This window comes from Arthrobotrys flagrans (assembly GCF_004000055.1).
Source record: "Arthrobotrys flagrans strain CBS H-5679 chromosome Unknown unitig_8, whole genome shotgun sequence".
Classification (NCBI taxonomy): domain Eukaryota; kingdom Fungi; phylum Ascomycota; class Orbiliomycetes; order Orbiliales; family Orbiliaceae; genus Arthrobotrys; species Arthrobotrys flagrans.
In genome coordinates this window covers 3,227,182-3,251,470 of record NW_027137553.1, presented here as the reverse complement: position 1 = coordinate 3,251,470, position 24,289 = coordinate 3,227,182, and the positions used below count along the sequence as shown (strand labels likewise).

Sequence of the window (24,289 nt, the reverse complement as noted above, 5' to 3'; positions counted from 1 at the left end):
AAATATGAAAATCCTATCGCCGAGCCAATGCACCCGAGGGAACAAGAAGAACCAGAACCAACATGACCAAGACTCCGAAGAGGAGGGAAATAGGAAATATACCAACTCAGACAATGAGGATAAGGAAGGCCGCTAATATGCCTAGCCATGAACGATGATGAATGCTGATGCTGATGCTGATGATGGTAGAGAAATTTGAAAACACAAACTTTTTCGGTGCGAGATGGAAGGGGAGAAAATGGAGGGTATGGGTATGGGTATGGGTAGTAGCTCAGACGAACGTCATAAGGGTGGAGCGACGTCGACGGCTAGTAGTGCCTGACCTCGCGCGGCCTTTCTGTAGGACCTCGGAGACGGGCTCTTTTTCCTGGTTATTCGGTAGAATTGGCGAATCAATCGATGTTCTTGTGATTGATGATGGCTTCTCTGTCAGTGTTAAGTCATGTAGAGCATCCACGGGAACCGTGACAACTTTATTGTTGTTGTCTCCATCTGCTTCCATAAATGCTGGGAGTATTTCTTTGTAGTTATACAATGCTGCTTGTAGCAAGACATCTTCTTCCGAGAGCTTATTCTCTGGCTTGTTTGATTCCGTCTGATGCTTTGGTGCCTCTGTTGCAGCTTCGAGAGCTTCTTCGAGCTGTCTAATCAAACCCTTGACGTGTGCAACAAGTTCTTGGAGGGATGTAGTATCGAACTTCATACGAGCCTCCGGAGTAGGGGCCTTTGAAGTTTGAAGCGGGGAAGGAACCAGGCGTTCCCTAGACTTCTTTTCGGGGAGTTCACGTTGTTGAACTCGAGCAACGATCGATTTAGCGCTGCTGACCGCTTTCTTCTCGTCCTTGATGAGGGCCGGCGACGAAGACTTGCTGGCGAGGAATGGCTCCTGTGGTAGGCGAGGGGTTGTATTGCGGCTGTGGAATAGATCCGTTCCAAAGATATCATCATCTGGAAGGAGGACCGAAGCCCTTCTAAGGGGTCGTGGGAGGTGGATGTTCTCTTGCGAAGCATTGCTTGCCAAGTCAAATGAATCCGCGGTTGGCGTGCCTGAGTCGGCAATAGCCGATATTGGAACATCGTCATCAACAGTAGCGAGGGTAATGATGCCCTCCGCATCATCCCACAAGGCTGAAAAGGGTCCGTTGCGAACACCTCTCATGTTGGCCTTTTCGATGAGCTTCTTCAGGTTCTCAACCTGCTTAGCAAACTCACGGACATTGCCAAGATGTCCCATGACGGTAGCCTGGGCATCCTTGATAGATTTAGGAATAATAACGTCTCCGCAAAAGTCGTTGTCGAAATCGTCATCCCAGTTCTCACTCGCTATAGACGAACAGTTAGTATCGCCATGCCAATCCATAGAAAGGTTGGAGAGACACTTACAATCTGCGAAGACACCAGCAACCGGCATGCTGCGACTCCTAGTGTGAGCACTCGGTGCGCGTTGACGCGACTTGGAGTTATCCGAGGATGCGATTTCCCGACTGCTTCTGCCGCTCTTTGCCACACTGTCCGACCAATCCGAACCACTGACGATACGATCACCTTCGATGGAAGGTGCGTCCATTGACTTTCTTCCAACGTCGAAGGTATCAAGGTTACTGGAGTTTCGGGCATGTGGCCTCCGCCTTGGGAAAGTAGAATGCACAGGGCGTTCCTTGGAATTCCTCTTGAGGGCGTTTGCAATGTCATCTTCCAGTTTTCTGATCACAGAATCCGAATCCTCAATGCTCTTCGCCTTATCAGTGTCAGATTTCAAGGCGGTAGTGAAAGGGCTGACAGGATGTGACCGCGTCTGAGGACGAGTGTTGGATGGTGTCAGGCCGGTGAATGGCTCTTCATTCACGGACCATGTCGATTGGTTGAGAGAGAAGCCCTGCATGGATTCGTCGAGGATAATCGGGGAAGGCTCAAGCGTGCCCGGTATGCCACGTGAAGATGACTGTTCGCTACCGTTGAAAAGCGTGTCCAACTTTGGTGGATGCGTGGGGGAAGCGCGGGTTCTTAGTGAATCGAAAACGGTATCAGATAAGAAATCCTGTTCAATGTCGTCACTACCAATTAGAGTGGATGCTCTCTCGGATACGAGTAGGGATGGCCGACGTGCATGAGAATAATCCTCTTCCTGAGGTTGGTCCAGATCCATAGCGGTGGGTAGCATTGCCTGTGGAGGGGCAACTGGGGTAAGTGGGGAACTGGGCGAGAGGTTCGGTGACATCTCGTTTGGTATCAGCCGAACAGTCGCATTCTGGGAGAGATGATATGCATCGGGTCTGGTTGACACTTGGACGCTATGGAAACCCTCGGAGCTGCCTGGAGGGTCATATGTCGCACTGGGGATGATTGAAAGACGTCTTCGCTTTCTAGTAGTCGGCCCCGGCCCAAACTTCGTGGAAGTCGAGAGGAAACCGGAGATTGAGAGCGACCGTCTCGAGCGCCCTCCAGCCGAAGAAGTTGCGGGAGATGGAGCTCCAGAGCTATCGTGGCTTGATCTGATATCCCGTTGGTCTTCGATGTCGATATAGGGTAGATCCTGGGGACCCTGTGAGATATCACAGGGTTTGACAAGAGTAGGTTGCCACCTGTTTGATGGGAAAATCCTCTTGATCCAATTGATCACCGGGCTTCTGGGCGGGGACATGTTACCCGGCCCACCGGTAAACTGTACTCTTCTCGGTTGTAGATAGAATTCCCAATCGTGAATATGCTCGGGTTGGTATGATGAAGAGTGAACGCTGCTTTGGAACGAGAACGGAAGGCTGGATCCCGAAGGGTTGGAGAGCGATTGGGTTCCATATAATGTGAAGCTGGGGCCAATTGTCGCAGGACGGTCGATGTTTTCGGGAGCGGATAGGGTGATCGGTGCCTTGTGGGAGTTCGATCGGCCCAAAGACTTCAATGTATTGGATCGAGACCTGTTCTTGATTCCGACTGAAAGCCTCCTTGCAAGGCCGGTGAAGGAGGAAGTGGTTGAGCTTTCAGGGGGTGTGACACTTCGCCTCTTCAAGGCTGCCTCGGAGAGTCTTCTGTACCATTTGCGTTTGGTACCAGCGGTAGAAGAGGAGGCAGGGGTTGTTGTTTCTTGAGAGGAAGTTGTCAAGTTTGTTGGAGAGCGACCACCTGATCGTGACCCTGTTGCCGACGAAGGGAACGATACAGGCGAGGCCCGGTGGGACGAGATGTCAGACAGGGGGACCTGGATGTGCGAGCTACTCATCGTCATATCGGCTGGCTGGCCGAAGGTTAGGCCACATGCTGCGACACCAATGGTACCAGTGGCGCAGAGCTGTCGTATGAGGGACAAATTTTTGTCATCAGCATCCAAGCCATGATGATGGGAATGGGACAGAGGTATCGGCGAAGGCAAGATGGTGAGTATCATTGTGAGCAGAACATACCGTCGACACAGTCTTCATTGTCAGAACATTCCCTTAGGATGGGCCGTGGGTCTTGAAAACGAGTATATATAACTAAGTATATCTGTCGGATTGGATCTCCAAGGTGGCTATTATTATCGATAGGTTGGATGAAGGGTCGGCTAATTGCTTGGACGGCCAGCAATTGTGATAATCAGGAATGTCGATACTCGAATGGCCTCTACGGGGTAGGTAGAGAAGAGGCTAAGGTTGGAAAGGTAATGGACGGGTGGATTTAGAAGGCCGCGAAGGGCATAGTTTTTAGGATTTGAAGGTTGGAGGTACTCGAGGGGGAAGAGGGGGGGAAGGGTCCAAGACGGGCGGGATCGGATTGGAATGGACTGGATTGATCCAACTCCGCTTCGAGATATATATTAGATGTCCTCTTCGTAATGATTTTCCCTCCTTCTTTCGTTCTTTTAAGTATAGGTTCCAAGCCCAGTTTCCCAGTCTAGGGTCTAGGTCTATAATCTGTTTATGTATACAAGTCAGTGAGTAAGTCAGCGAATCCTGTTATAGTAAGTAAGAAGTATGCACGTATGAAGTTACTATGCTACTAAGCAAGTAGTGTAGTTAAGTATATGACGGCAATGGCAATGGGGGGTTAGTAGGAAGAAGAACTGACCGACTGAGGGATTACAGCTGTCAATATTGGGCTCCGGTTGCCTCGAATTGCCCGCCCATCTGAAACAAAAACAACGAGACCCCAGAATAAGCAGGAGCAGCCCAACCCGAATCGAAGGCTCCGTCGAGGCTAAATAATATAATACCACTCGACTTTTCGTCAAGGAAAAAAAAAAAAAAAGGCGGAGCGAGGATGAAAAATAAAAAATAACAAAAGGGACGGGTACGCCCTCGATTGGATCCCTCGAGGACTAGTGTCTAGTTCGATGAGTTGTTAACTGTTTCGTCCAATGCATGCCTCAGTGTGCGTCCCGTACCGGTGACCCTGTCGCAGTATGGAAAACGCGCAGCCGCTTAGGTATCGGGGACCTGTCAAATATAGATTCACCAATCACGGGGGATGGGCGATGGGCAGACCCTGATAACGAGACGAGATAGATCATGCCTTTGGTCTAGTGCGGGCCTTCTTCTTCCCAAAAGGATATAATACTATCACCATCATCACGCACAGCACGGAGTAAAAATAAAGTAGAACTAGGCAGAGAGTGTGCCGGTCTTGTACACGTTAAGTACGTATCATGTACACACGGCCGAACAATCTGTCTCCGCCCACAGAAGAAGTGTGAAGTGTGCGGTCGTTATTGGGTGGACCATATCACAAGATATGATCTGGACATGTGAAGGAAACAAAATCTTGAAAGGGGACGGCTCTTTCACAAAGTGGGCTGGCTAATAATCACTTACACTATCACACAATTGTCCGTCTGTCCGTCCGTCTTTTTGATGCTATCGATACGGCCGGCCAGTCCTGCTGCAAGATGCACGTGTGGGACTGCAGGATGGCTAGTCGAAAACGTCGGAAAATCTGCCGTGTCGTGCTGGCAAACGACCAGGTTGACAGCAAATCAACCAATTTAGCTGCTGCGAGTTCGTCTGTCTGTACAAGCCGAGAGCTCTTCCTCCCTTTGCCTTGCGTCGTGCAGTTATGTCCTTGGGCGAAGCAGGTATGAATAATAAGTATAAGAGAGGGAAATGATACTTTCAATGAAGGATATTTTGATAAATAGGCGCTACCGCTCCGGCATGCAATCCCGTCCGTTCTGTGGTGGAGAGAAGGCAATGAGGGCAAAGGGAAAGTAAACGCACAAGGGAAAGAGAAAAAAAATGCGGGACAGATTATAGCGGGGCGGATGGCGGGACACCTGACTGTCAAAAGAGAGTGGGAAGGAATATAAAGTAAAATAAAATGTCGAATCCGATACTTTTTTCGAGACTTCTCTCTTCCTTCCAAGGACGCTTAACAGCCTTTTCGGATGTGGAAAAGCTTGAAAGTCTAAAATATCATCAAGGGTATCGAGAGAAAGCGTTTATGCAGGGTTCCAGCGTAGACAGCACCAGCATGAACGCATGTAATTGCGGGAACCACGCCTTTTTTTTTGGGGGGGGAAATTTTGACAGGTCAAGGATATGCTGGCGAGGGAGCGCCGGATCCGAGGGGGAGTTCTTCACAGACTCCAATGTGGAAATTGTCGAGAGCCGAACAACGTCAACGATTAGGTTTGAATGGATATAATAGGTTGAACTGAAGAGAAAAGCGGACAGCAAAGATGGAAGCCGAAAGAACAACTCATACGAACAGAAGACAGGATTCTCTCGCTTTTCTTTCGCAGTTCCTTGGTCCTACGGTCGCCGTGTTACCTTACGGATGGCTGCTCACTGGGAAACGTTAGTGAGAATGAAGGTTGGAGAATGGGTCTGGGAATGTCAATTGCATTGGTATCACGAAATACCAGAAGCCAGAAAAGCACGCGCCTTGCTTGTTACAAATTGAGACGCACTTTAATTCAAATTACTGGCCTTTGGAGGCGAGCATTTTAAATTTCTCGTGCACCGCCCCTTCTCCTCACGCTGGCTGGTGAAATTTGGAGGATCATCGTGAAAAGGCCCCGGTCAATTGTGCTCACGTTGCCTCAGGCCCCCTGCCCGTCTCGTCTTGCACGAACAAACTTCCATTCTCAGGTGCTCGCCGACGACATTGTCACCCATAGGCTCCGATGATGCCAGCGAAGTCCAGCTTGTTAACCGTTACCCCGTCAAGCCGCGGTGGAGGAAACTTTGCAGCACACAAGCAATTGCCGTTCCATGGAACCCGCTTTGCCGCTAATATAATTGTACAAAATGCTTGTCATCCTTGTGTGAAGAAAATTGCAGCTGTATTTTATCCTCTCGCGGGAATTCTGCCTGGATCCATACACGGGCAGGCAATAAGATTGATACAATAGACAAGTCTCACAATCCTTTCTCACGCTTCGACAAAACCCATGGGTGGCTTATCTCGGTCCCAAAGAAAATAAGAGCCACTCGATTGCGGAATAATTGCATCACCAGAAGTCTGGAGATAGCCTCTATCGTGATAAGATGGGCATTCTTGGCCGCCTGCAATCTTAAACTTATATTAGACAATCAGCCTTCAGCTCAATTAATGGTAAATTGAAGGCGCTTCGACTGACCAGAATAAAAGCCGACATCATCGTCAGTTCGTTCGTAAAACAACCCCCACGGAACAGTTTTCCTCCGGCGTAACGGTATGTCGCACAGCAGCGGAAATTAAAAGTTTCCTGGCCATAGACGTTTCTTTGCATTCGTTCCAGATTCTGTGTTGCCATGTTTGTCTCCCTTGCCTTATTTGGAAATGCAACGTCGCTACAACACCGTTTTGTGATCTGGGTCTGGGGGGTCCCGACGGTAACATCGTTTATGCAGGTACCCTCTTTGCCATGCATGCATTTCACTTATTGGCTCCCAAATTTCTTACGTACGGGGACACGAATCCCGGGAGATATGTACATGCGACCGGTGCCCTATTCGGAAGACACGGCTGGGACGATTCTTCGTCCAAATGGCTAAAACGAGGTAGCACCACGCGAGAATGAGGATCTATACCCGTTAATCTATATCTATCTGTGGTATGGCGGAGTCGGTCGCTACGATTCCCTCGGGCATGCTCTGAACATTCGTATCAACGCTTACACCGACCTACAAAGGCATATATTTTTCCTATCTGGGAAGATTTTCATATATTATATGTCTATAGTTGGTTAAGCTCGCTTCCTATGGTATCGGTAGGCTGCGACTACCATCGGTATGACGATAATTATACTGGGAGCACTAAAAATCAAGCTTGCAAGATTAAGATACCCCAACGAGCATCATTAACACAAGACCTCCCGCAGACCTTCTAGGGATTGCTAGACTCTAATATCGATTCTACAACTCGGAACCAGTATATATAGATAGTAAGGAAAAAAGAACCAAGTATACTATACGGGGGATAAACTGCGCAAAAGAGAAAGAAAGAGAGATAAAATCAGAACGGCTGAAAGCTAGAAAGTATAACCGGGCTGTTGGAGTGGAAAGGGCGCTGGAGTACTAACGCACCTTACGTATATAAATTTTTGTCAATACGCGAGCAGTCCAGTTCATACCCACCTAAGCGGACGGTTACAATGCATGCACAAACGCTTGACAGCGGTCGTCTATGCATATGGAATGTTGATGCCGGAACCGATTAGAAACCATATCCAACAAACGGTTGCCGATGTGGTGTGTGGCTGGGTCCATTAAAATAGAGTTAAGCTTCGAGATCTCGAGACGAGGAAAGCTGCACAAACCATCGACTTTCCAATACCGAAGTATTCGCATGCATGTATATTCTGCTAGATGTCCTGGTAACCTTATCCGGATCTTTCACTGGTCTGGTTCCGTCAGACGGCGGAACCATGTCTAGGGTCCTTTCCTACTTGAGATTTTGCACACGTTAGCAAAAGCACAACATGTCAACACTAAGCGAGTTGCATTTTCTAGACTCGATATGTTTCCGTTGTGACATAGCGTATGTTCCTAAGTTATAGTATGTGTTAGCTACAGCCCATAGATGCAGAGGATCTTGCCCAGATAGTCTACACTCTAGCCGTCTTAATCAACATAGGAGGTCATGCGGAGCTCGACGATGCACGCCAGGTATCTGCACAGGTCACTCAATTGATTGATTTAAGAGCTTTAGCTAGAGCTTGTGTCAACGTACGATCCTACCGCAAATACGGAGTACAACATGGAGCGTTGCTAGATTAAAAACAAGGCCCAATTGAATACCTTAACGATCATTTGACGGACGGAGAGTAATATCGTGACCATGAATGGAGGGGGATAAAGTAAGTAGTTGTAGTGTGAGCGACCAATGCTCTACTCGGGCCGCAGGATGTGTTCTTCAAGGACCAACGGAATACAAGATCTAAATAAGCTTAAGTGTCTGGAAACTTGCTGGGCACAATATCCAGGTAGGGCTTTGGATCAGGCCACTCGGATGACCTTAACGGCAACAGGCCCTGTCTAGATTCATATTCTCAAACTATCCGAAAGATAAGAGCGATTAACGGTCCCAACTCCTCCGCATTCCCTGTCGGCTATCTACAGCACGATGATGGCATGCATGTGGGAATCACATGCTCATGCACCGTCGATCATCCATTTACTCGTCTAGAGCTCGACGCTATATCCATGAAAAGTCGAGAAGCCATCTAGTAGGGGAGCCAGCTAGGTACTAAACACCTGACCCCAGCTGCCATCTAGACATCTTCATAGTCCCCCGTTGAATCGATATACCCCACGTTTCGTCGTCTTCTATATCCATCTCGTCGTGCAGCTCCTTACGAGCCATCGTCAGTGGGTCCCTATGAATACGAGGTCCCCATTCACAACGCTAAACGTCTCGCCTTCCTCCACTTTTATCGCTTTAACATGCTCATCGACCACTCGGGATCTCTTCCAAATTCCGTTCGAGGGATTGTCTTGGCGCTCAATTGTTATACTTCAACGGACAGTTTAAACCATCTTCCATATGACGTATGTCTCAGAATGCGCGATATATGTCTGAAGTCTAGAAAGTGTTCTGCAGGATGAAAGATGGGGGCCTTCTTCCTCTGGGCGAGTGGGATCTACACAGGGAAGCTGGCCCCAGTGCACCGGTGCTGTCGTAAGCCCAAAAATAGAGCGTGGGATGGCCAATGCCCTTACGTGATGTGATAGGACATTTTGATACCACTAGTGGCCCTGATGTTGCAATTTTTCGAGCCTTGGATCGCATAGTGGCCGTGCGAGGGTGAGCCAACTTTGTGTTACCCTGCACGTAAATGCAGTTTAAATGGGTGGTGGTTGGTCGGCATCTTGGGTGTATAAATGAATTTGCCTCAAATACGAGGGCGAAGAATTCCGTATGCACAGGAAATAACGTCTAGAAACCTCTAGGATATGAAAATTCCCATCCCTATAATCTTCAAGTATCAAAACCTGAGATTTTTCTAAATCGGAGTTTGGTGGCGAGCGTTGACGCCTGGTGGGTCCACGTTTGTTGGGAACGGGAAGATATCGGGAGAGATAATGCTATCGTATTGGCGCTGTGCTATTTTCGGTCAGCGCGAGACTTCTGGCGACGTCAGATACTCTTTCTTCTTGCCATTTTCCCAGCTTACGTTCGGAGAAAGGTCCTTCCAAGTTGTACAAAAACCAAAGAAAACGACAATTGATCGAGTGAATCTCTTTCTGAAAAGTGAGGGACCTGCAGAAACCAGAGAATCCCATGTCCTGCGAGACCGAAAACCTGATATTGGTCGTGCTGTGCAGCTGTATAAATGGCGCATCTGAAGGAGAGATGCTGTTGGATATTTCGAGTGAAGTGTGTTGACCCCCGCGGGATATATCAAAAACCTACACCATCCTGTGTTTTTGATACTCTAGATTTGAAAGAGGTAGGGCTGATATGAAGATATCGGCAAGATGACGAATGACGAGGAGAAAAGGCGATTGAGATGACAAACCGACTGCGCTGAGATGATGTGGAAAAGAATGGAAAATGGATAGTAAATTTCCAACCCACCACACCATCCCACATCTCGCCGTGGGTGGCTACCACGATCTAGATCATCATCGATTATGGCACTTGCCGATGGCTTAAAGAACGCAATGTCCCAGATCCCAGCTCGCTTTCAAAAAAATACGAAGATTCCTGCTAGGCTGAGCCGCATGTTGCATACGAGCTGTGGGATAGAATCTCATTTTCCCATGAACAGCGCTCGGAGTCTCAGGTCAAGGGGGGCATGATTCAGTGCACCGAGGCTTTTTAGCACCCCGCATCTAGATATCTCATTCAAACTCGTCTAGGCATCACGGACCCATGGCAGTTATGTAAGTATTATTCTGTATATCTCGCATGCACCGGAGCCTTCAAGCCAGCAACACGGGACTCGGCAAGCCGGGACGCCTTCCCGGCTAATATGGCTGATATCGACGACCCCATAGAATCAGTTGAAATGTGCGTATAACTCCAGGCGCTTGCGGCTTCGTCAATATTCCCTCGAGAGCTGGTCAAGCATGCGCGATTCAGCGGACGATGAATTAACACTGTTCTTACTGGGTGGATCTTCAGCTCCGGAGCTCGTAATCTTGCACGGAGGACCTCAGGGCATAAGTGTTCCAAAATTTTTTTGGCAAACGTGGGAGTTCGAAGCAAGGTTGCTAAAAAGTCTCGAGGTAAGGGTGTCTACAGAATGCGGGGTCGGCATTATTGCAGCTGAGGGATTTAACCTCCGTTGACGAGGGCGCACTACGGACTGCGATACAGCAGTAGGACGTAGGATGGAAGGGGGAGTCAGCAAAGCAGGATGGGGCTCTTCAAGCGGGATCACGAACTCCTCCACAGCGCAATGCGAAAGTTGTGAATTAATCCTGGAACAAGAATCGGCTAGGCAGGCATAGAAGGGCAGGAGCTGAAGAGCAAGCAAGGCTTGGAAGGTCGTGCGTCGGGGCCTCCCCACGAGGAGATCTTATTATGCATGTGGATGGAATTATGATACTTAGAATACAGTCGGCGAGGGTATAATACGCAAATGAGAAAGTGACCACGTCGATCAATAGAATCAGGTTTGAGCACCTGGTTCTTGTCTATAAAGGATGATTTCAGATTGTTTGAAGTATCGACGGGCATCTGCGAGCGATTTGCACATGTCAGCACCTATAAGATACTCGAGGGAAACGAGGGCCGATGGGGATCACGGGAAGCTCAAGCACCCATGGGGGGGTTGATTGCCTGTGGATACCAAGGAATCATGAAAGAAGGTGAAACAAGTGGGTTGGCAATGTGGAGTGGCCAATGCAGAATAGCTTACCTTCGTCGATGAGAACCAAACTAAGGTAGTATCTCGTGGAATACTTTTTGTTAACCTCCCGGAATGTGGGGGTTAAATCAAAACCACCCAAAAACAACCTTATCGGTATCGTCTCGCCTATGTCAACGTTAGTATGTCGTTTTAGCCAAGAAAGTGGGTCCTAATAATTCGCGAGGAGACTACGATCCCCATGCCGAAGAGGGCTTCAGGTGACTGTTCCTACCTCGAGATGGCGAGCCATCCATGATCTAAGCGGGACCCGCGGAGTCAGTTAATTTTTCTCCAACCGGTGCACACGGAATAGCAGTTTTATGCAGCGCATACCTCGAATCTGACCAATGTTTCGCTTTCATTATATTGGTTTGGAGGCGTTCCAGTCGTCTCCCGTCGGATTATGGAGAGCTCCATGTGCTTGATCTTCAGCCTAACCAGGAGAAAGTATATTCTTCCGACGATGACATCTTTCAGGTGGTATTTGTTTTTCGAATATTCGAATTCGATATGCAAGCAATCTTCTATTCCGACGTCCATTTTGATAGAGCTGTTGATGTCTGGGGGTTGTCTGTAAGAATAGACCCAAATGTCCTTTTCCCGAATGACGTCTGCCAGCCGTCTAGAAACCGTAACTCGAATGAAATAGCGCAGTTTGACATTTATGCCGTTGTACGACTCGTATTGCTTCTCAACATTCTTGAATTCAAAGTCATACGTTTGGGGATGCTGAAGATCCCCGGGAGCTGCAAGCTCCTGACCCAGGGAGAGGAACTCGTAATGGTTACCTCGATCGAAGAACATCTCTGGGAGATAACGAGTCAGTATGAATCAAGCGAAAAGGCCTACCGTCACATACCAATCGTTCCAATGAACTGAACCTTGATGCCTGTGTGCTCGAGCCTCTTTCCATCCTTCGGCCTAATGGTGACTGCTCCCTTTACAGACTCCCCGTCTTTGTACAGGGGACATTTCTCGCGGCGAGTTTTGTCAAGCTTGACGTCGACCATTTGCCTGTCATCTTCAGAATCCTCCAGGCGGATATCGATATCGAGAGGGGTTGAGAAAAAGTAGGACATGACCGCGGCAGAGTGGTAGGTTTAGCTAGATTGTCACTGAGAATATTGGGTCGCAAGCTGTCTCGGAAGCTTCGGAACCACCAAATAGACAGCACCCGGGTAGATGCGATCGTAAATCCGCGATGCCGATGAGTGTTTTCGGAGAGGAAATGTATGCTTTGTCGCTGTGGTGTTGGGGATGTCGTGGTGGATTGCGTAGCTTCCAAGGGGAAGCCTGCCTAATGCGGAGGAGAGCGTTGTGGCTGGTGCGTTTTATCACGTGATCAACGGACGACACAAACAACGCGGCAACACATGGGCCACCAGCCACAGCGCACCTACCATCCAGGTGGACCATGGCGTATAGAATCGATTCGACCTCCCCATCCCCGTCTCCGTTCTCCGCGACCAGTCTTTCCAGAACCAGCCAAAGACAGCTGGTTGACGACGGCGGAATGCTGGCACTTTCCCCGCATTTTCCAGGCAGCTGGTAATGCCGGCACTTCATCGGCCTATTATTACCGTCTGAACTATAGCGGTTGAAAACTGTTGGTCAGGTACTTCGTCAACGTACATGTACATGTCCACGTTCCATTTTGCAGCAGAGCTACCGTTCAACTTGCCCGGTCCTTCCATGCGCACAAGCCTGTATGCGTCGTGTGACACAGTCGGTACTATTGGAGGTATCGGATATTCGTATCTTCCGTACAGGGTGTCTATACACCGGTACCTGGTGAAGTACATGCAAGCAGCGTCGAGCAGTCTGCTCGAAGACCCAACGCACAACGACAATTCGCATACATCGCTGCTGCTCATTGCATTCGCATCGCCTGTTATCGATGCCAAATTTTCCCCATTGACATCATCTTTCGGGGATGACGGCGTTCCCAGGCAGCTCGCCGTTTTCATTAGAAGATATCATGACGACACGTCGAGGTCATCAACGTTCCAGATCTTGTTCCAGCTCTCCAAGGGGTGAGCCGCTAGTCGATATTTTGAGTCGAGCGTTCGTGGGTTTTCCGAGCCTTAGGATTTATCAGGTTTCTTCCCCCGTCCAATCAAGAGAGAGGCTAACGTAACCATCAAGCATCCAGAATTTTTAGTGTCTTCGGATGATCCGCATCTACGGCTCGCAAACGGAAACCATGATCATCCTGGCAGCTGGCTTCCTTTGGAGGCGGGGTGCAGATTGGACGCTGGAAGACGGTCTGCACAATCGTGGTCAGTCACGAGGAAGTTTTGTACTTTTCCTCGGATCCACACTAAAGCGAGTTCTATTGTTGCATGTTCAACTCCAGACTTGGCCCGTTGCAGTTTTATTACCCCGGATTTTGCTAATGCTCTTCCCCCCAGCCGCTCCGTGCAAGGTTGTTCGCTGATGAGTTGTCAGACTCTTGCTCTGCCATCTTGATTCATCCTCGAAGCCGCAAGAAATTTACGAATCATAATATGCATCTTGCATTTCGAACACGAATGTGATTCCAAGACGTCTTTTTCAAAAATCCCTCGTAAGAAAAACGAAGTCAGACGATCTAGCCTTTACATCTGCGTGCATTATTTGTGCAGCAAACGAGGTGCAAGATATTGTCTACACAAAATGTTACCATGACTGCATACTTTTCCACCACAGTACTAGCAAGCGCTCGGAGAAGGCCAGAGAAGATGATCTTGGCTCCGCCTGCGGTGTCCTTTTTCCCTCGCTCCCTGGCTTCGCATGCTGCTTTGACCCAGGTCTTTTTGGCAGCCCAAGAATAGGATACTTCGCGGGGTACATATTGTGGAGGAAGCAAGGTTCAACGACATAGTATTTTGACCCTAAATCCCTCATAAGATCGATCAGGGCCACTCTTTCCTGCTGCAGTCCAGAGCCTGCCCGTGTTGCCGTGGCACAATGATCTATCAATGGAGGGGGGGAGGGGGGAAATTCCAGGACGATTGATGGGCATCGTCAAAAATTCAATATCAAGATGATATGTTGTTTGAACCAGAGCTTCATAGCGTTGCACGGGCGATCCCCAAAATTTCTAATTTCTTGGTCGGCGAGCCAGCGAGATTTGCTGGGTGGGAGAAGCGAAGGGGAGTTCGCCACAACTTAGCTCCCCCGTTTCGCATTACCAACCAAACTAACGAGAAAATAGGCTGCGGGTGGGGGTTTCCAGCAATTGCCAGCTGAATCATGGGACTAGGGAGGTTACGCTAGTGAAAGCGTGGGGAAACGAGCAGGTCCTTTTTTTACTTTTTCTAGCCATGCAGGCCAATGCATGGAGCAGCAGAGCGCTCATCAGGTCTAAAAAAAAAAAAAAAAAAAAGGATGACGGCGGCTTTGGTCAATCTCTTGGAGATCACCAAAAAGTATTATAAGAAGCCTGCCTGCCCCGATCCTTCGACAGGTATAAAAGCACCTCCTCCCCTCTAGTTTCAGACTTTTGTTTCACTAGTCATCACCATCAACCGCTATCGACAGATATATCGACTCGGACAAGCTCAACCGCACCTGCCACCTTTATACTGTTACATCGTGACAGCGTCCACCCCACAGCTTACTTTTTCTATACCACACGGGCTTCTTCTTTACAGCTCCAAACATGCACCGATACACTCTGAGATCCTCTGTTCAGGTTCCGCTCCCAAAGCCGGATACCTTGAGCCTGGACCTTGATGCGGCACTTGCTCGCCGAACCTCCATCCCAAAGCCTGTTGCTAAGCAAACCGAGCCCCTCCGCCACATCTGGGTCGTCACCGGCCCAGCTGGTTGCGGAAAGAGCTCCGTTGCTGCCTTCCTAGCGCAAGCCCTCGAACTCCCATACATCGAAGGGGATGACTACCACCCACCGGAGAACGTCAAGAAGATGTCTGATGGAATCCCGCTTACCGACGAAGACCGTTGGGGATGGCTCGCCACTCTCCGCCACAAGGCTAGCGAGGAACTCGAATCCGGAGCCATGGGGTGTGTGGTTACATGCTCGGCTCTCAAGCGCCGATACAGAGACTTTATCCGCCAAGTTGGTCAAGCCGAAGTCGGGATCGTCGTCCGCTTCGTATATCTCCGCGCCGATGTCGAACTCCTTATCCAAAGGGTCAAGGCTCGCAAGAACCATTTTATGAAGGACGACATGGTTCGAAGCCAGTTCGTCGCATTGGAAGAGCCGGATTCCACCGAACCGGATGTCGTCTCCGTTGACGTTTCCGGGTCTCTCGCCGAAGTTCAACAAGACGCTCTTCGAGAGGTCGAGGCTAGGATGTTCGAATAAATCTACGGGCGAACGTTTGCTATACACCACACCTCGATACGACTCTTCGACGACAACAAAAGCATTGATACCGGCGTTACATTGATTCAGAGCATTGGGATGATCACTTTTTTTTCCTCTTTCTTTTCCTTACGGAGCTCAACTTAGCGATGGAGTTCCAAAATACCACACGGGCATTGTACGGGGTTAGGTTTTCTGAGAGCTTTTTTTCCTTTTTGTTCTTGTTCAGGAAGCATTTCTGGGGTGTTCTTTCTTTATCGTTCTTGTATTACAGAGAATCAAGGTCAAACCTGTAAATTAGCCACTATTCGACCGCAGAGAAGGGGATCATCCGGCCCCTCCTGATTCTCTTATGGACTAGCAGCTTTTAATCGAACCGTCTACATTCATTTTCTATACTTCCACATAAAAACTGTAAACCTTAAGTAAAACGTTCAAACTCGCCGAATACTCGGAATTCAACAACCTCCTTGAAACTTCAAAAAAAAAAAAACACCACGAGCAAACAAAATCCCGGCCAGCGTTGAGAAAGGCTGGGCGGCGACGATCGCCCAACGTGCATACATGTACTATACTGCGTGGGCCCTGACCATCGATGTTGCTTCCCACATTTCACAGTTCCGGTACTTACTTTTACGCGCGGTCGGAGACATTCCTGAAGGAGACATACTTTATACGTTACTAAATCCCAATGCATGCGCTGTTACAGCTGGTACGTCCCTCGTGACATGTTCTTTTTCTTGCCCTCGAATTCCGCCAGTTACCGGCAGCTTGGTTCCAAAGCATCACTGTCCTCGGTTCCTAATGCCCAATGACGTGGTGTACCAAACCGCTTGCCAGTGAAGCTGTGAGGTACATGTACATGTACCCTTTTTTGTCCTTTAGTTCTGGTCTGATCCGGCCAACCCTATCCAATAGGAAAGATATAAGCTGCAGGTGAGAAGATGACCTTTCGCGGCGAACCGGACTGGCCCCCCGGCATCGCCATTGCATCGCCCTTCGCTCGATGTTTGCAGCGATGAGTCTTCCTCCTTCTCCTTTTCCTCCACGGTTTCAGTTCCATCTTTGCAAGCTCGGTCGAGAGAAAAACCACATCCCACTTGCTTGCTTTTTTCGCACACCCCAAGGGAAAAAAACGTGGAGGTGGCCTGGTTTGCTTTTCTCTCCGAGATTTCGTTCACGTAACAAATGGACCTCGGCCTTTTTTCCGCGCACGAACGCCCATCGTCCCACGTAAGCCTAAGACGGACCGCGCTGATTGGACAATTGCCTAAAGCTTCTCGTACCCAGCTTCACCCTTGAGAGAAAAAAATTTTGGGAGTTTGAAAATAGGAAAAAGAAACGAAGAACGTGGGACAGCCACACTGCCCCTCCCATCGATCGAATCGATGGATCCAGGTCGTTGGGACCCCTTCCTATTGGCCGGAGTAACAAACCGCAACCACCACGAAAAAAAGCTCTAAATTTTAAAGAATGTGACTTCTTCTTCTTTCGAAATATCCCTTTTTTTTTCAAAGACGCTTTGGTAAACCACCCTTCCAATCTAACTTTCTTGGACGTTAGCTATCAGAGCGTCCGGCTGTTTCGAGAATTGCTTTGTGGAAGCTACCAGAGGCACAAGTCTAATTTAGCACCGTCTACCCGAGACCCGCGAAATATGTAAAACCAGGCAGGCTAAGTCCGAGCCATCCTGTTAGTGTGGGGGAAACACTAGGCGAATTCCAGATAATCGAGTCAGAGGAATAATACAACCCCAAAGCGTTAGCGGTCACCAAAAATTCTCCTTTGTTGGGTCGCAAGGCCTTGTCAAATCCGCAGCCTTGTCGTGGACCTTGTTCGCACACGCTCTGCTAGGAAAGTCTCGACTGCACTATCTTTGCAGACGAAACCCCCAAATATTTTCCTGTTGGATAAAAAAAAATTATCAAGCCCGCAGGGGGTAATTCGAAGGTCGAGCGAGATTAGAGATTGGACGTCGCTTTTTTCTCGCTCGCTCGCTTGGATCAATATCAATTGATTCGAAAGGGCAGTTCCCAGATGGCCGTTTCGGTCTCTCAAGGCAACCGATTAAACGTAATCTACCGTGTCTCGTACACAACCAGAACGTTGTCTCGACCCACCTCGACCGCGATCCCCATTACAAAAGGGGCGCACCATGCGAAAGTGTCGGCGACATTCTCAACGTGGAGAAAAGTCAAACCACCGTCAGACCAATATCCGATCGCTCAATTGCCGATCGTATTGGATTAGAAATTTTTTAAATTTTTTAAATTTGTGGGGTGGAACGGTTTGGTAACAGAACCTGGAGAAGCATGGAACTTTTTTTAGCAAGGGACGCCCCACTTTCCGATATTTGGGTATTACCATATCGGTTGCAAATCTGGACCAAGTTCTGAGTCCGAGGGCGTTTTTCTTTTCGTGGGGAAATTCGGGAAAGCGTGATCGGACACCTTAAAGGTTTTTCTTTCCCCAGGAATGGGCTTGACAGCGTGCAGGCAGCTATCCCTTTCGAGACGATGACCATGCACGTTTCCTCCAAAGCTATATCGAATGCCACCACATGCATAGCACTGTATCCGTAGGAGGAGAAGTACGTAATGCTGGATTCCCCTTGCATAAAGCAAGTAGTAAGCTGTATGGACATGTGGGTAAGGGTATGTATGTATGCTACCGATACACGATGAAATGTTGTACAGAAAAGTACAAGTCTGGCTAAAGTACAAGAATGAATACGTTGAAAAAAAAAAAAAAAAAAAAAACTACGGATGGTCACCAACGTGACCTATCTGAGTTTGGATATCAAAAGTTCGGGCTCCTCGCAATAACGTTTCACGAGGCTTGCCATCCGTGCCATCGTGCTACCGTCTACAACGCGATGGTCCGCAGACTATCACACCCGTTAGTATCGAAGAGGGGGAAAAAAATTGCCACGGGTCAGCGGAGGGGGGGTGCGAAAAGGACTTACCCATGAAAAGTTGACAACGGTCTTCGGGACAACGGCCTTGTTCTCGTCGAACGCCGGTACGACCTTGGTCCTGCCGATGCCCATGATCGCCACCTCGCTCGTGACAACCACGGGAGCGACGTACGTGCCGCCGACATTTCCAATGTTGCTCAGAGTGATGGTACCACCTTTGAGGTCGGCTGAGGAGAGCTTTCCCGCGCTCCCCGCCGCTTGGAGCCGGGCCAGCTCCGAAGCGATCTCCAGAATGCTGAGCCGTTGGACGTTTTTGATGTTTGGAACAAGGAGGCCCGTCGGCGTATCCATCGCAACGCCAATGTTGTGCTGCGGGCGCATGACCAGCTTCGGTTTGGTCTCGTCGGAGAGATCGACCCTGCAGTTGATCAAAGGGTATTCTTCGAGAGCGACGGATACAGCTTTGAGGAAGAAAGGCATGTATGAGATCTTTTTGAGGGACGGGTCACCGGACCGGGCCAGATTCTCGTTGATGGTGCGACGCAAGGCGACCAACCGGTCGATGAACGCCTCGTCGGCGTACAAGAAGTGGGGTATCGAGAGGGATCGGGTCATGGTCTTGAACATTGTGCTCTGAATCGGTGTCAACGGCACGGTTTGTTCTTCCAGAGGTTCCGTCTGTGATATTCTGGAACGGGCGGATGATGGTGACGAGGATGATTCCGTGGGCTCCTCGACATATCTCTCGACGTCCTCCTTCAGAACACGACCGTCCTTGCCGGTACCGTTGATATTTGTGATATCCAGCCCACGCTCCTTTATTATTCTGCGGACGGCAGGTGTGGCTAGTGTCCTGTACTTGCCACCGTTGCTTCCGTCGAACCTGGCAACGGTTTCTTGGGCAAGCGACCCGGTCGTTGGTGAGGAGGAAGCGGCCGGTGCTCCAGCCGCAGAAGCTTTGTCCGAGTCCGCAGCGACGTCCGAAGCGGCCGACTTGGACGCATCCTCCGGTAGATCGGCCATATCTATATCTACCAAGGGCTTTCCGACGATAGCCATATCACCCGCTTCGTAGTACAACTTTTTGATGACTCCATCGTACCTCGATGATATCTACCACCCATCGCATTAGTACATGTTTATCACTTCCAAACCGACCCTCGCCCGATCCTGAATTTTTGGGGAAGGCGCTCACCTCTACCGAAGCTTTATCCGATTGAACTTCGCAGATGTTATCGAACTGCTCGACCTTGGCCCCCGGTTGTACGAACCATTGTATGATTTCGCACTCTCGTATTCCCTCGCCGATGTCCGCTAACAGGAAGGGCTTCACGACGAATACCGGCCGTGAGTGGTGGAGATGCGCCCGTTGAAGATGCGCCCGCCACGCCATCCGGCCGGTACTCCCGACCCGGCTCAGCAGCGACCGACGCAACATTTTTCTTTATTTTCCACGGGAGGTGCGTGTCGAGCTCGGTCGATTTCGAGATCAGCTCGTGCGAGGGATACCACGGAACAGCAAACGAGGCCGACGGATGATGAAGAGGGAGAAAAGAGATTGATGATTACAAGATGGAAAGGAGGATCGGCAAGAAGAATTCGAAAATTCTCAAGATGGCCGGCAATGGGCTCGGAGAAGTGAGGTGGGAGCTCGCAGCTTGGTGTTTTCCGGGGAAGCCTGGGAAGCCGCTTAACATCGGCATTGCGGCGTGTCGAGATGCTGTTGTTTTTGGAGCTCCAGCCATGGTTCGTCCTGCCCAGCCACCGGGGTCCACGTTTGTCCATCGCAACGCACCGCTCTGTTGCATTTTCTCCGATTACTTCCAAGGACACCGGTACCGCCAAGGGGTGCTGCCACACCGCAGGGATATTCTTACGACTTTAGATGCGCCGTATTCATTCCCGTTGGGGAGAAGAAATCGGAGGATGAGGCTTCGAACCCAGAAGACTTTTGATAACGGTGGCAAAGATGGTGACGGCGTACGTTACGAGACGATTGTATTCGATAATAAAAAAACACGACAATTACATAAACTTGAACGCGACTTGCATTCGAGCCGAAGCAACTCGGTACACATGTTCCAAAGCCAACCGACGGGCTCGAGATCCATGTTGAGCAAAAAGGCTCATTTGAATGCCGAGAGTTTGCTTGATTCGAACTTGACAGGCTTCTACCGAATAAAGATGAGAGACCCTAACGGCCTCGAGGACTACCATTTGAGGGATGAGATGGTATGAATTTAAACGATACGAAGCTACCGTGTGCCGTAAAACAAAAAAACCGCGAAATGTATGTTAAAAACCAATGCTAAGAAGAGAACGCCCCGAGCACCGATTCCGCCCAAAACCAACAAAGGACGCCTAATGATAAACAAGCCGACACCCGTTATCATACACATTCCTACGATTCGACCCGAACCTGCCGGCATCCGCATCCCCCCCGATCTCATCTTTTGCTACCTGGAGGAGACTCCCCTCAGCCACGCACCCCAGCAGCCGGAAGGGAAAAGGTTCATACCTCGACCATCTTCCCATCCTCCACTTTAACGGTCTTGTCCCTCAACTTGCGCATCAGGGCCACGAACTGGCTTTCCTGGAATTTGCGACTGGTGTCTTGACTTAGAGTATCGACCAGCTGTCCGGCAGTCCTAGCCAGCTCATCCGCATCATCGCGAGATTTATCCTGCTCTTCCTTTGCATCTTCTTTCACATCTTCGGACCGTAGGGTGGTATTTGCGTTCTGCAGAAGAGGGTTCGGAACTTCCCTTTGGGGAAAATCCATGACGTCGGATTGTAACGTGGCGGCTTCCTCGAACATCCGGTCGAATTCGGCATCCGTGTAAGATGCTTTGGTGTCGACGTGGTTGGATTGCAGGGGTTCGTAGGAAGATGCCATGGGCACGTATCCGGTGTTCACACCCATACCTACGAAACTACCCCCGACCGGTGCCTTTTGCTGCGAGATGGACTGCCGAGCAGGCGAGGCGTCCAACTGGGACAAAAATTCGGCGCCCCATCCCGTCGCAGCTGGTTTGTGGGTCTGCAAAGATGGCGGGGGAGGGGTGGAAAGTTGAAGCCGCTGGAAGTCAGCGGCCCATCCCGCTTGGTGGAGAGCGGGAGATGGAGGGGCGATGGAGAAGTTTTGGAGGGAAGGACGGGTTTGGAGGGTTTGGGAAGGACCGGCGGGGGAAGCGGTGAGGAACTGTTCAAACTCGTCGTGCTGCTGGGGGACGAGGTGGGGCTGTTGGCGGAATTGCTGGGATGCCGTGGATGATTGAGAACGGAAGCGGTCTTGCTGGAGGGAGCGGTCGACGGAGGCGTGGTTCTTGAGAGATTGCAGCGGGTTCGAAGGCCCGCACATCGACGAGGAGGCCATGATCTTATTGTTACCGACTTGGGGCGATATCAGGTACGAGAGGGGTACGAGGAGGGAGACGGATGTCGAAAGAAGGTCGAGTTTCTGGAATTTTATTTCGAGAGCAGCCCTCGGCTTCGGCTTTCATGTGATGTTAACCGAGGACTCTCGGATGTCACGTGACCACACACACCGTTTCCTTGGTACGCTGGTGACAAAATCAAACAACACATTCTCCCAGCCACCACATGGAGAGTATCTGGTACTTTTCTCATCTTGGCATACAGGTTATTTTTGCCGGTAGCTGATGACAAACAAGTATCAGTACCTATTTACTTGAATTGTGTTGTTGTGTTGTTTGACAACTTAATTTTGTCGCCCCGTGCCTGGATATAGTATATACACTTATATAATATATATGGATAAGAAGAGGAAAAAGAAACAAAGGGAGACCAGCCGAGGATGCGATGCGATACAAGAATCCTAGTCAGTACGTATCGCAGATGCGTCTGTCCCCAGAAATAGGAATGGAAGAAATTGCGCAGGTGCAATAGCCAAAAGCGCATTAGGTAGGGACAAATTGGCCAATCATGTTGAGGAAAAGAATGAGTCACCGTCAGAGTAGGAGTCATCGTCCATTTTCGTCAGGAACAACACATTGTCAAACACCCGCAACACATTTTTATTCCCATTATTCTACACCGTAGGCTCTGTTGCCATGCCATAGATTAATATATATATGCATATATATATATATAGAGATAGATAGATAGATAGAGAGAGAGTGTGTGTGTGAAAGAGAGAGATAGAGAGAGATGAAGAGAGAGATGGAGAGATGTTTGCCCGCCGTTTTGGGCTGTCAAACAGCCTGCGGGACAGCCTTACCGCAGGCCAAAAGTAAGAAGTCGAGGGGGGTGAAAAGTATAAGAACCCGTGAGTCACCCTCTTTTTTGCCTCTCCCCTTCTATCATCAAACATCCACCCGAACGTTTAAAAAAAAAACCATATTGAAGAAAAGAATCTGCCAAAATGGCCGCTTGAATCGCCTCCCTCGGATTCCCCTTTTTACAAACCTCCAAAATAGCTTCTTTTATTAACAATCAGGCCCCGTCTTTCGAAGACTCGCCTGATTTCACTACCGCCAAAATAACTTCGCTCAGCGAGTTACCACCCCCCCAAACCGTCAAAATTTCACCCTCAACGGACGCTTTGCGTTACGCACAAGCCCAAGAACCGCCAGGATGGCCCAATTCACTACTTCCCCAGCATTCGCCTGTCAGGCAAGATTTCCAGACTTTCAACGCCGACTTCGAACTCTTCGGTCCAGCTCCAGCTCCGGATCCCTCTCCCAGGAGGACGGCAGAATCCCTCAACTCGACTTCTCGTGCGATCCCTGATTTGACTTCTCAATCGAACGTCAACGACGCCGTATTCAATCTCGGTTACGCTACTTCTCTCCCCGCCAACCGCACTTTCGTCCCTCCCACCTCAACCCCGTCTCTCGTCCAACGCTCCCCCTTCGTCAACCCGGCAACGGACTTCAACCCCGCTCTCATCGAGGCTCTCTCCGACAACCAACGAGCCCATCTCATCAGAGGTAATTTGTTCTCCCTCCCTCCCATCCTCGACTCCCTCGAGTCTATCCTCCAGCAAGACATGGACGTGTGTTCGCAGTCACCGTCATCTTCGTGTGAATTCCAGCTAAACAGCAAAGTAGAGTTCGGCAAGCGGCAGAGAAACATGGAGGAAGAGCTTTTGACTCTGGCGGGCCTCGAGGCTTCGCCCTTCCACGCCAACGACATGACCTTCTCCCCCAACGGTCCCCTCTTCCACGATTTTTCTCCCTTCATCGGTACCCTCCACACCGGAAGGACCAACGACACTCTTGACGACTCCTCTCCCATGGATACCCCTCTCTTCGGTCTCGACGACGGAATCCCCGAGGAATGGCCTACCCTCTTCCCTGCGGAGGACGCCAACCCCTCATCTTCCACCGACATCCTCGTCAACCCCTCCGCTCTCATGATCGGTGGTGAGATCTCAACCCCTCCCCTGACCGCCATCGTCCCATCCAGGCAGTTTTCCACCGACTCCAACAAGTCTCGCACCCCACCTTCCCCGTCTACCAAGTCGAGATCGACTTCCACCGCCCAGAAGAGATCTTCCCTGACCGGTATCAGCCGAAGGAAAGCCGCGGCCGATCTGCCACCGGTGCAGTTCGACCCTTCGAACCCGGTGGACATCAAGAGGGCGCGAAACACGATGGCCGCTCGTAAATCCCGAGCGAGGAGGGTCGAGAAGATGGAGGAGCTGGCGGAGGCCGTCGAGAAGCTGCAGGCCGAGGCCCAGCAGCTCAAGGAGGAGAAGGAGTTCTACAAGAACCTCGCCCGGCAGCACGGTGCCCTGGTCGATTGACTCGAGCGTATGCTCGAGCGGCAGTTGGAAAATTCATCTTCA

At 49.9% G+C, this 24,289-nt stretch overlaps 7 protein-coding genes across 7 annotated transcripts; 3 read left to right on the top strand and 4 right to left on the bottom strand.

Moving 5' to 3' along the window:
* Positions 1–271: 271 nt before the first annotated feature.
* On the bottom strand, positions 272–3,382 carry DFL_007417 (uncharacterized protein; the record flags this gene model as incomplete). Its single annotated transcript, XM_067636997.1, has 3 exons — positions 272–1,323; positions 1,384–2,038; positions 2,108–3,382. 3 exons carry the CDS (start codon positions 3,380–3,382, stop codon positions 272–274), a joined length of 2,982 nt encoding a protein of 993 aa, XP_067488557.1.
* Positions 3,383–11,011: 7,629 nt separating this feature from the next.
* DFL_007416 (uncharacterized protein) lies at positions 11,012–12,330 on the bottom strand (the record flags this gene model as incomplete). Its single annotated transcript, XM_067636996.1, has 5 exons — positions 11,012–11,079; positions 11,261–11,377; positions 11,484–11,508; positions 11,585–12,057; positions 12,111–12,330. 5 exons carry the CDS (start codon positions 12,328–12,330, stop codon positions 11,012–11,014), a joined length of 903 nt encoding a protein of 300 aa, XP_067488556.1.
* A 2,564-nt stretch (positions 12,331–14,894) lies between these two features.
* DFL_007415 (uncharacterized protein) lies at positions 14,895–15,560 on the top strand (the record flags this gene model as incomplete). Its single annotated transcript, XM_067636995.1, has 1 exon — positions 14,895–15,560. The coding sequence occupies one exon, from the start codon at positions 14,895–14,897 to the stop codon at positions 15,558–15,560; it is 666 nt and encodes a 221-aa protein (XP_067488555.1).
* A 2,782-nt stretch (positions 15,561–18,342) lies between these two features.
* On the bottom strand, positions 18,343–19,915 carry DFL_007414 (uncharacterized protein; the record flags this gene model as incomplete). The annotated part of the gene is made up of 3 exons (XM_067636994.1): positions 18,343–18,447; positions 18,526–19,590; positions 19,673–19,915. 3 exons carry the CDS (start codon positions 19,913–19,915, stop codon positions 18,343–18,345), a joined length of 1,413 nt encoding a protein of 470 aa, XP_067488554.1.
* A 134-nt stretch (positions 19,916–20,049) lies between these two features.
* DFL_007413 (uncharacterized protein) lies at positions 20,050–20,715 on the top strand (the record flags this gene model as incomplete). Its single annotated transcript, XM_067636993.1, has 1 exon — positions 20,050–20,715. One exon carries the CDS (start codon positions 20,050–20,052, stop codon positions 20,713–20,715), a length of 666 nt encoding a protein of 221 aa, XP_067488553.1.
* A 123-nt stretch (positions 20,716–20,838) lies between these two features.
* Positions 20,839–22,107, bottom strand: DFL_007412 (uncharacterized protein; the record flags this gene model as incomplete). The annotated part of the gene is made up of 3 exons (XM_067636992.1): positions 20,839–20,937; positions 20,996–21,973; positions 22,099–22,107. 3 exons carry the CDS (start codon positions 22,105–22,107, stop codon positions 20,839–20,841), a joined length of 1,086 nt encoding a protein of 361 aa, XP_067488552.1.
* Positions 22,108–22,659: 552 nt separating this feature from the next.
* Positions 22,660–24,247, top strand: DFL_007411 (uncharacterized protein; the record flags this gene model as incomplete). Its single annotated transcript, XM_067636991.1, has 3 exons — positions 22,660–22,765; positions 22,953–23,429; positions 23,550–24,247. 3 exons carry the CDS (start codon positions 22,660–22,662, stop codon positions 24,245–24,247), a joined length of 1,281 nt encoding a protein of 426 aa, XP_067488551.1.
* Between the last annotated feature and the right edge of the window lie 42 nt (positions 24,248–24,289).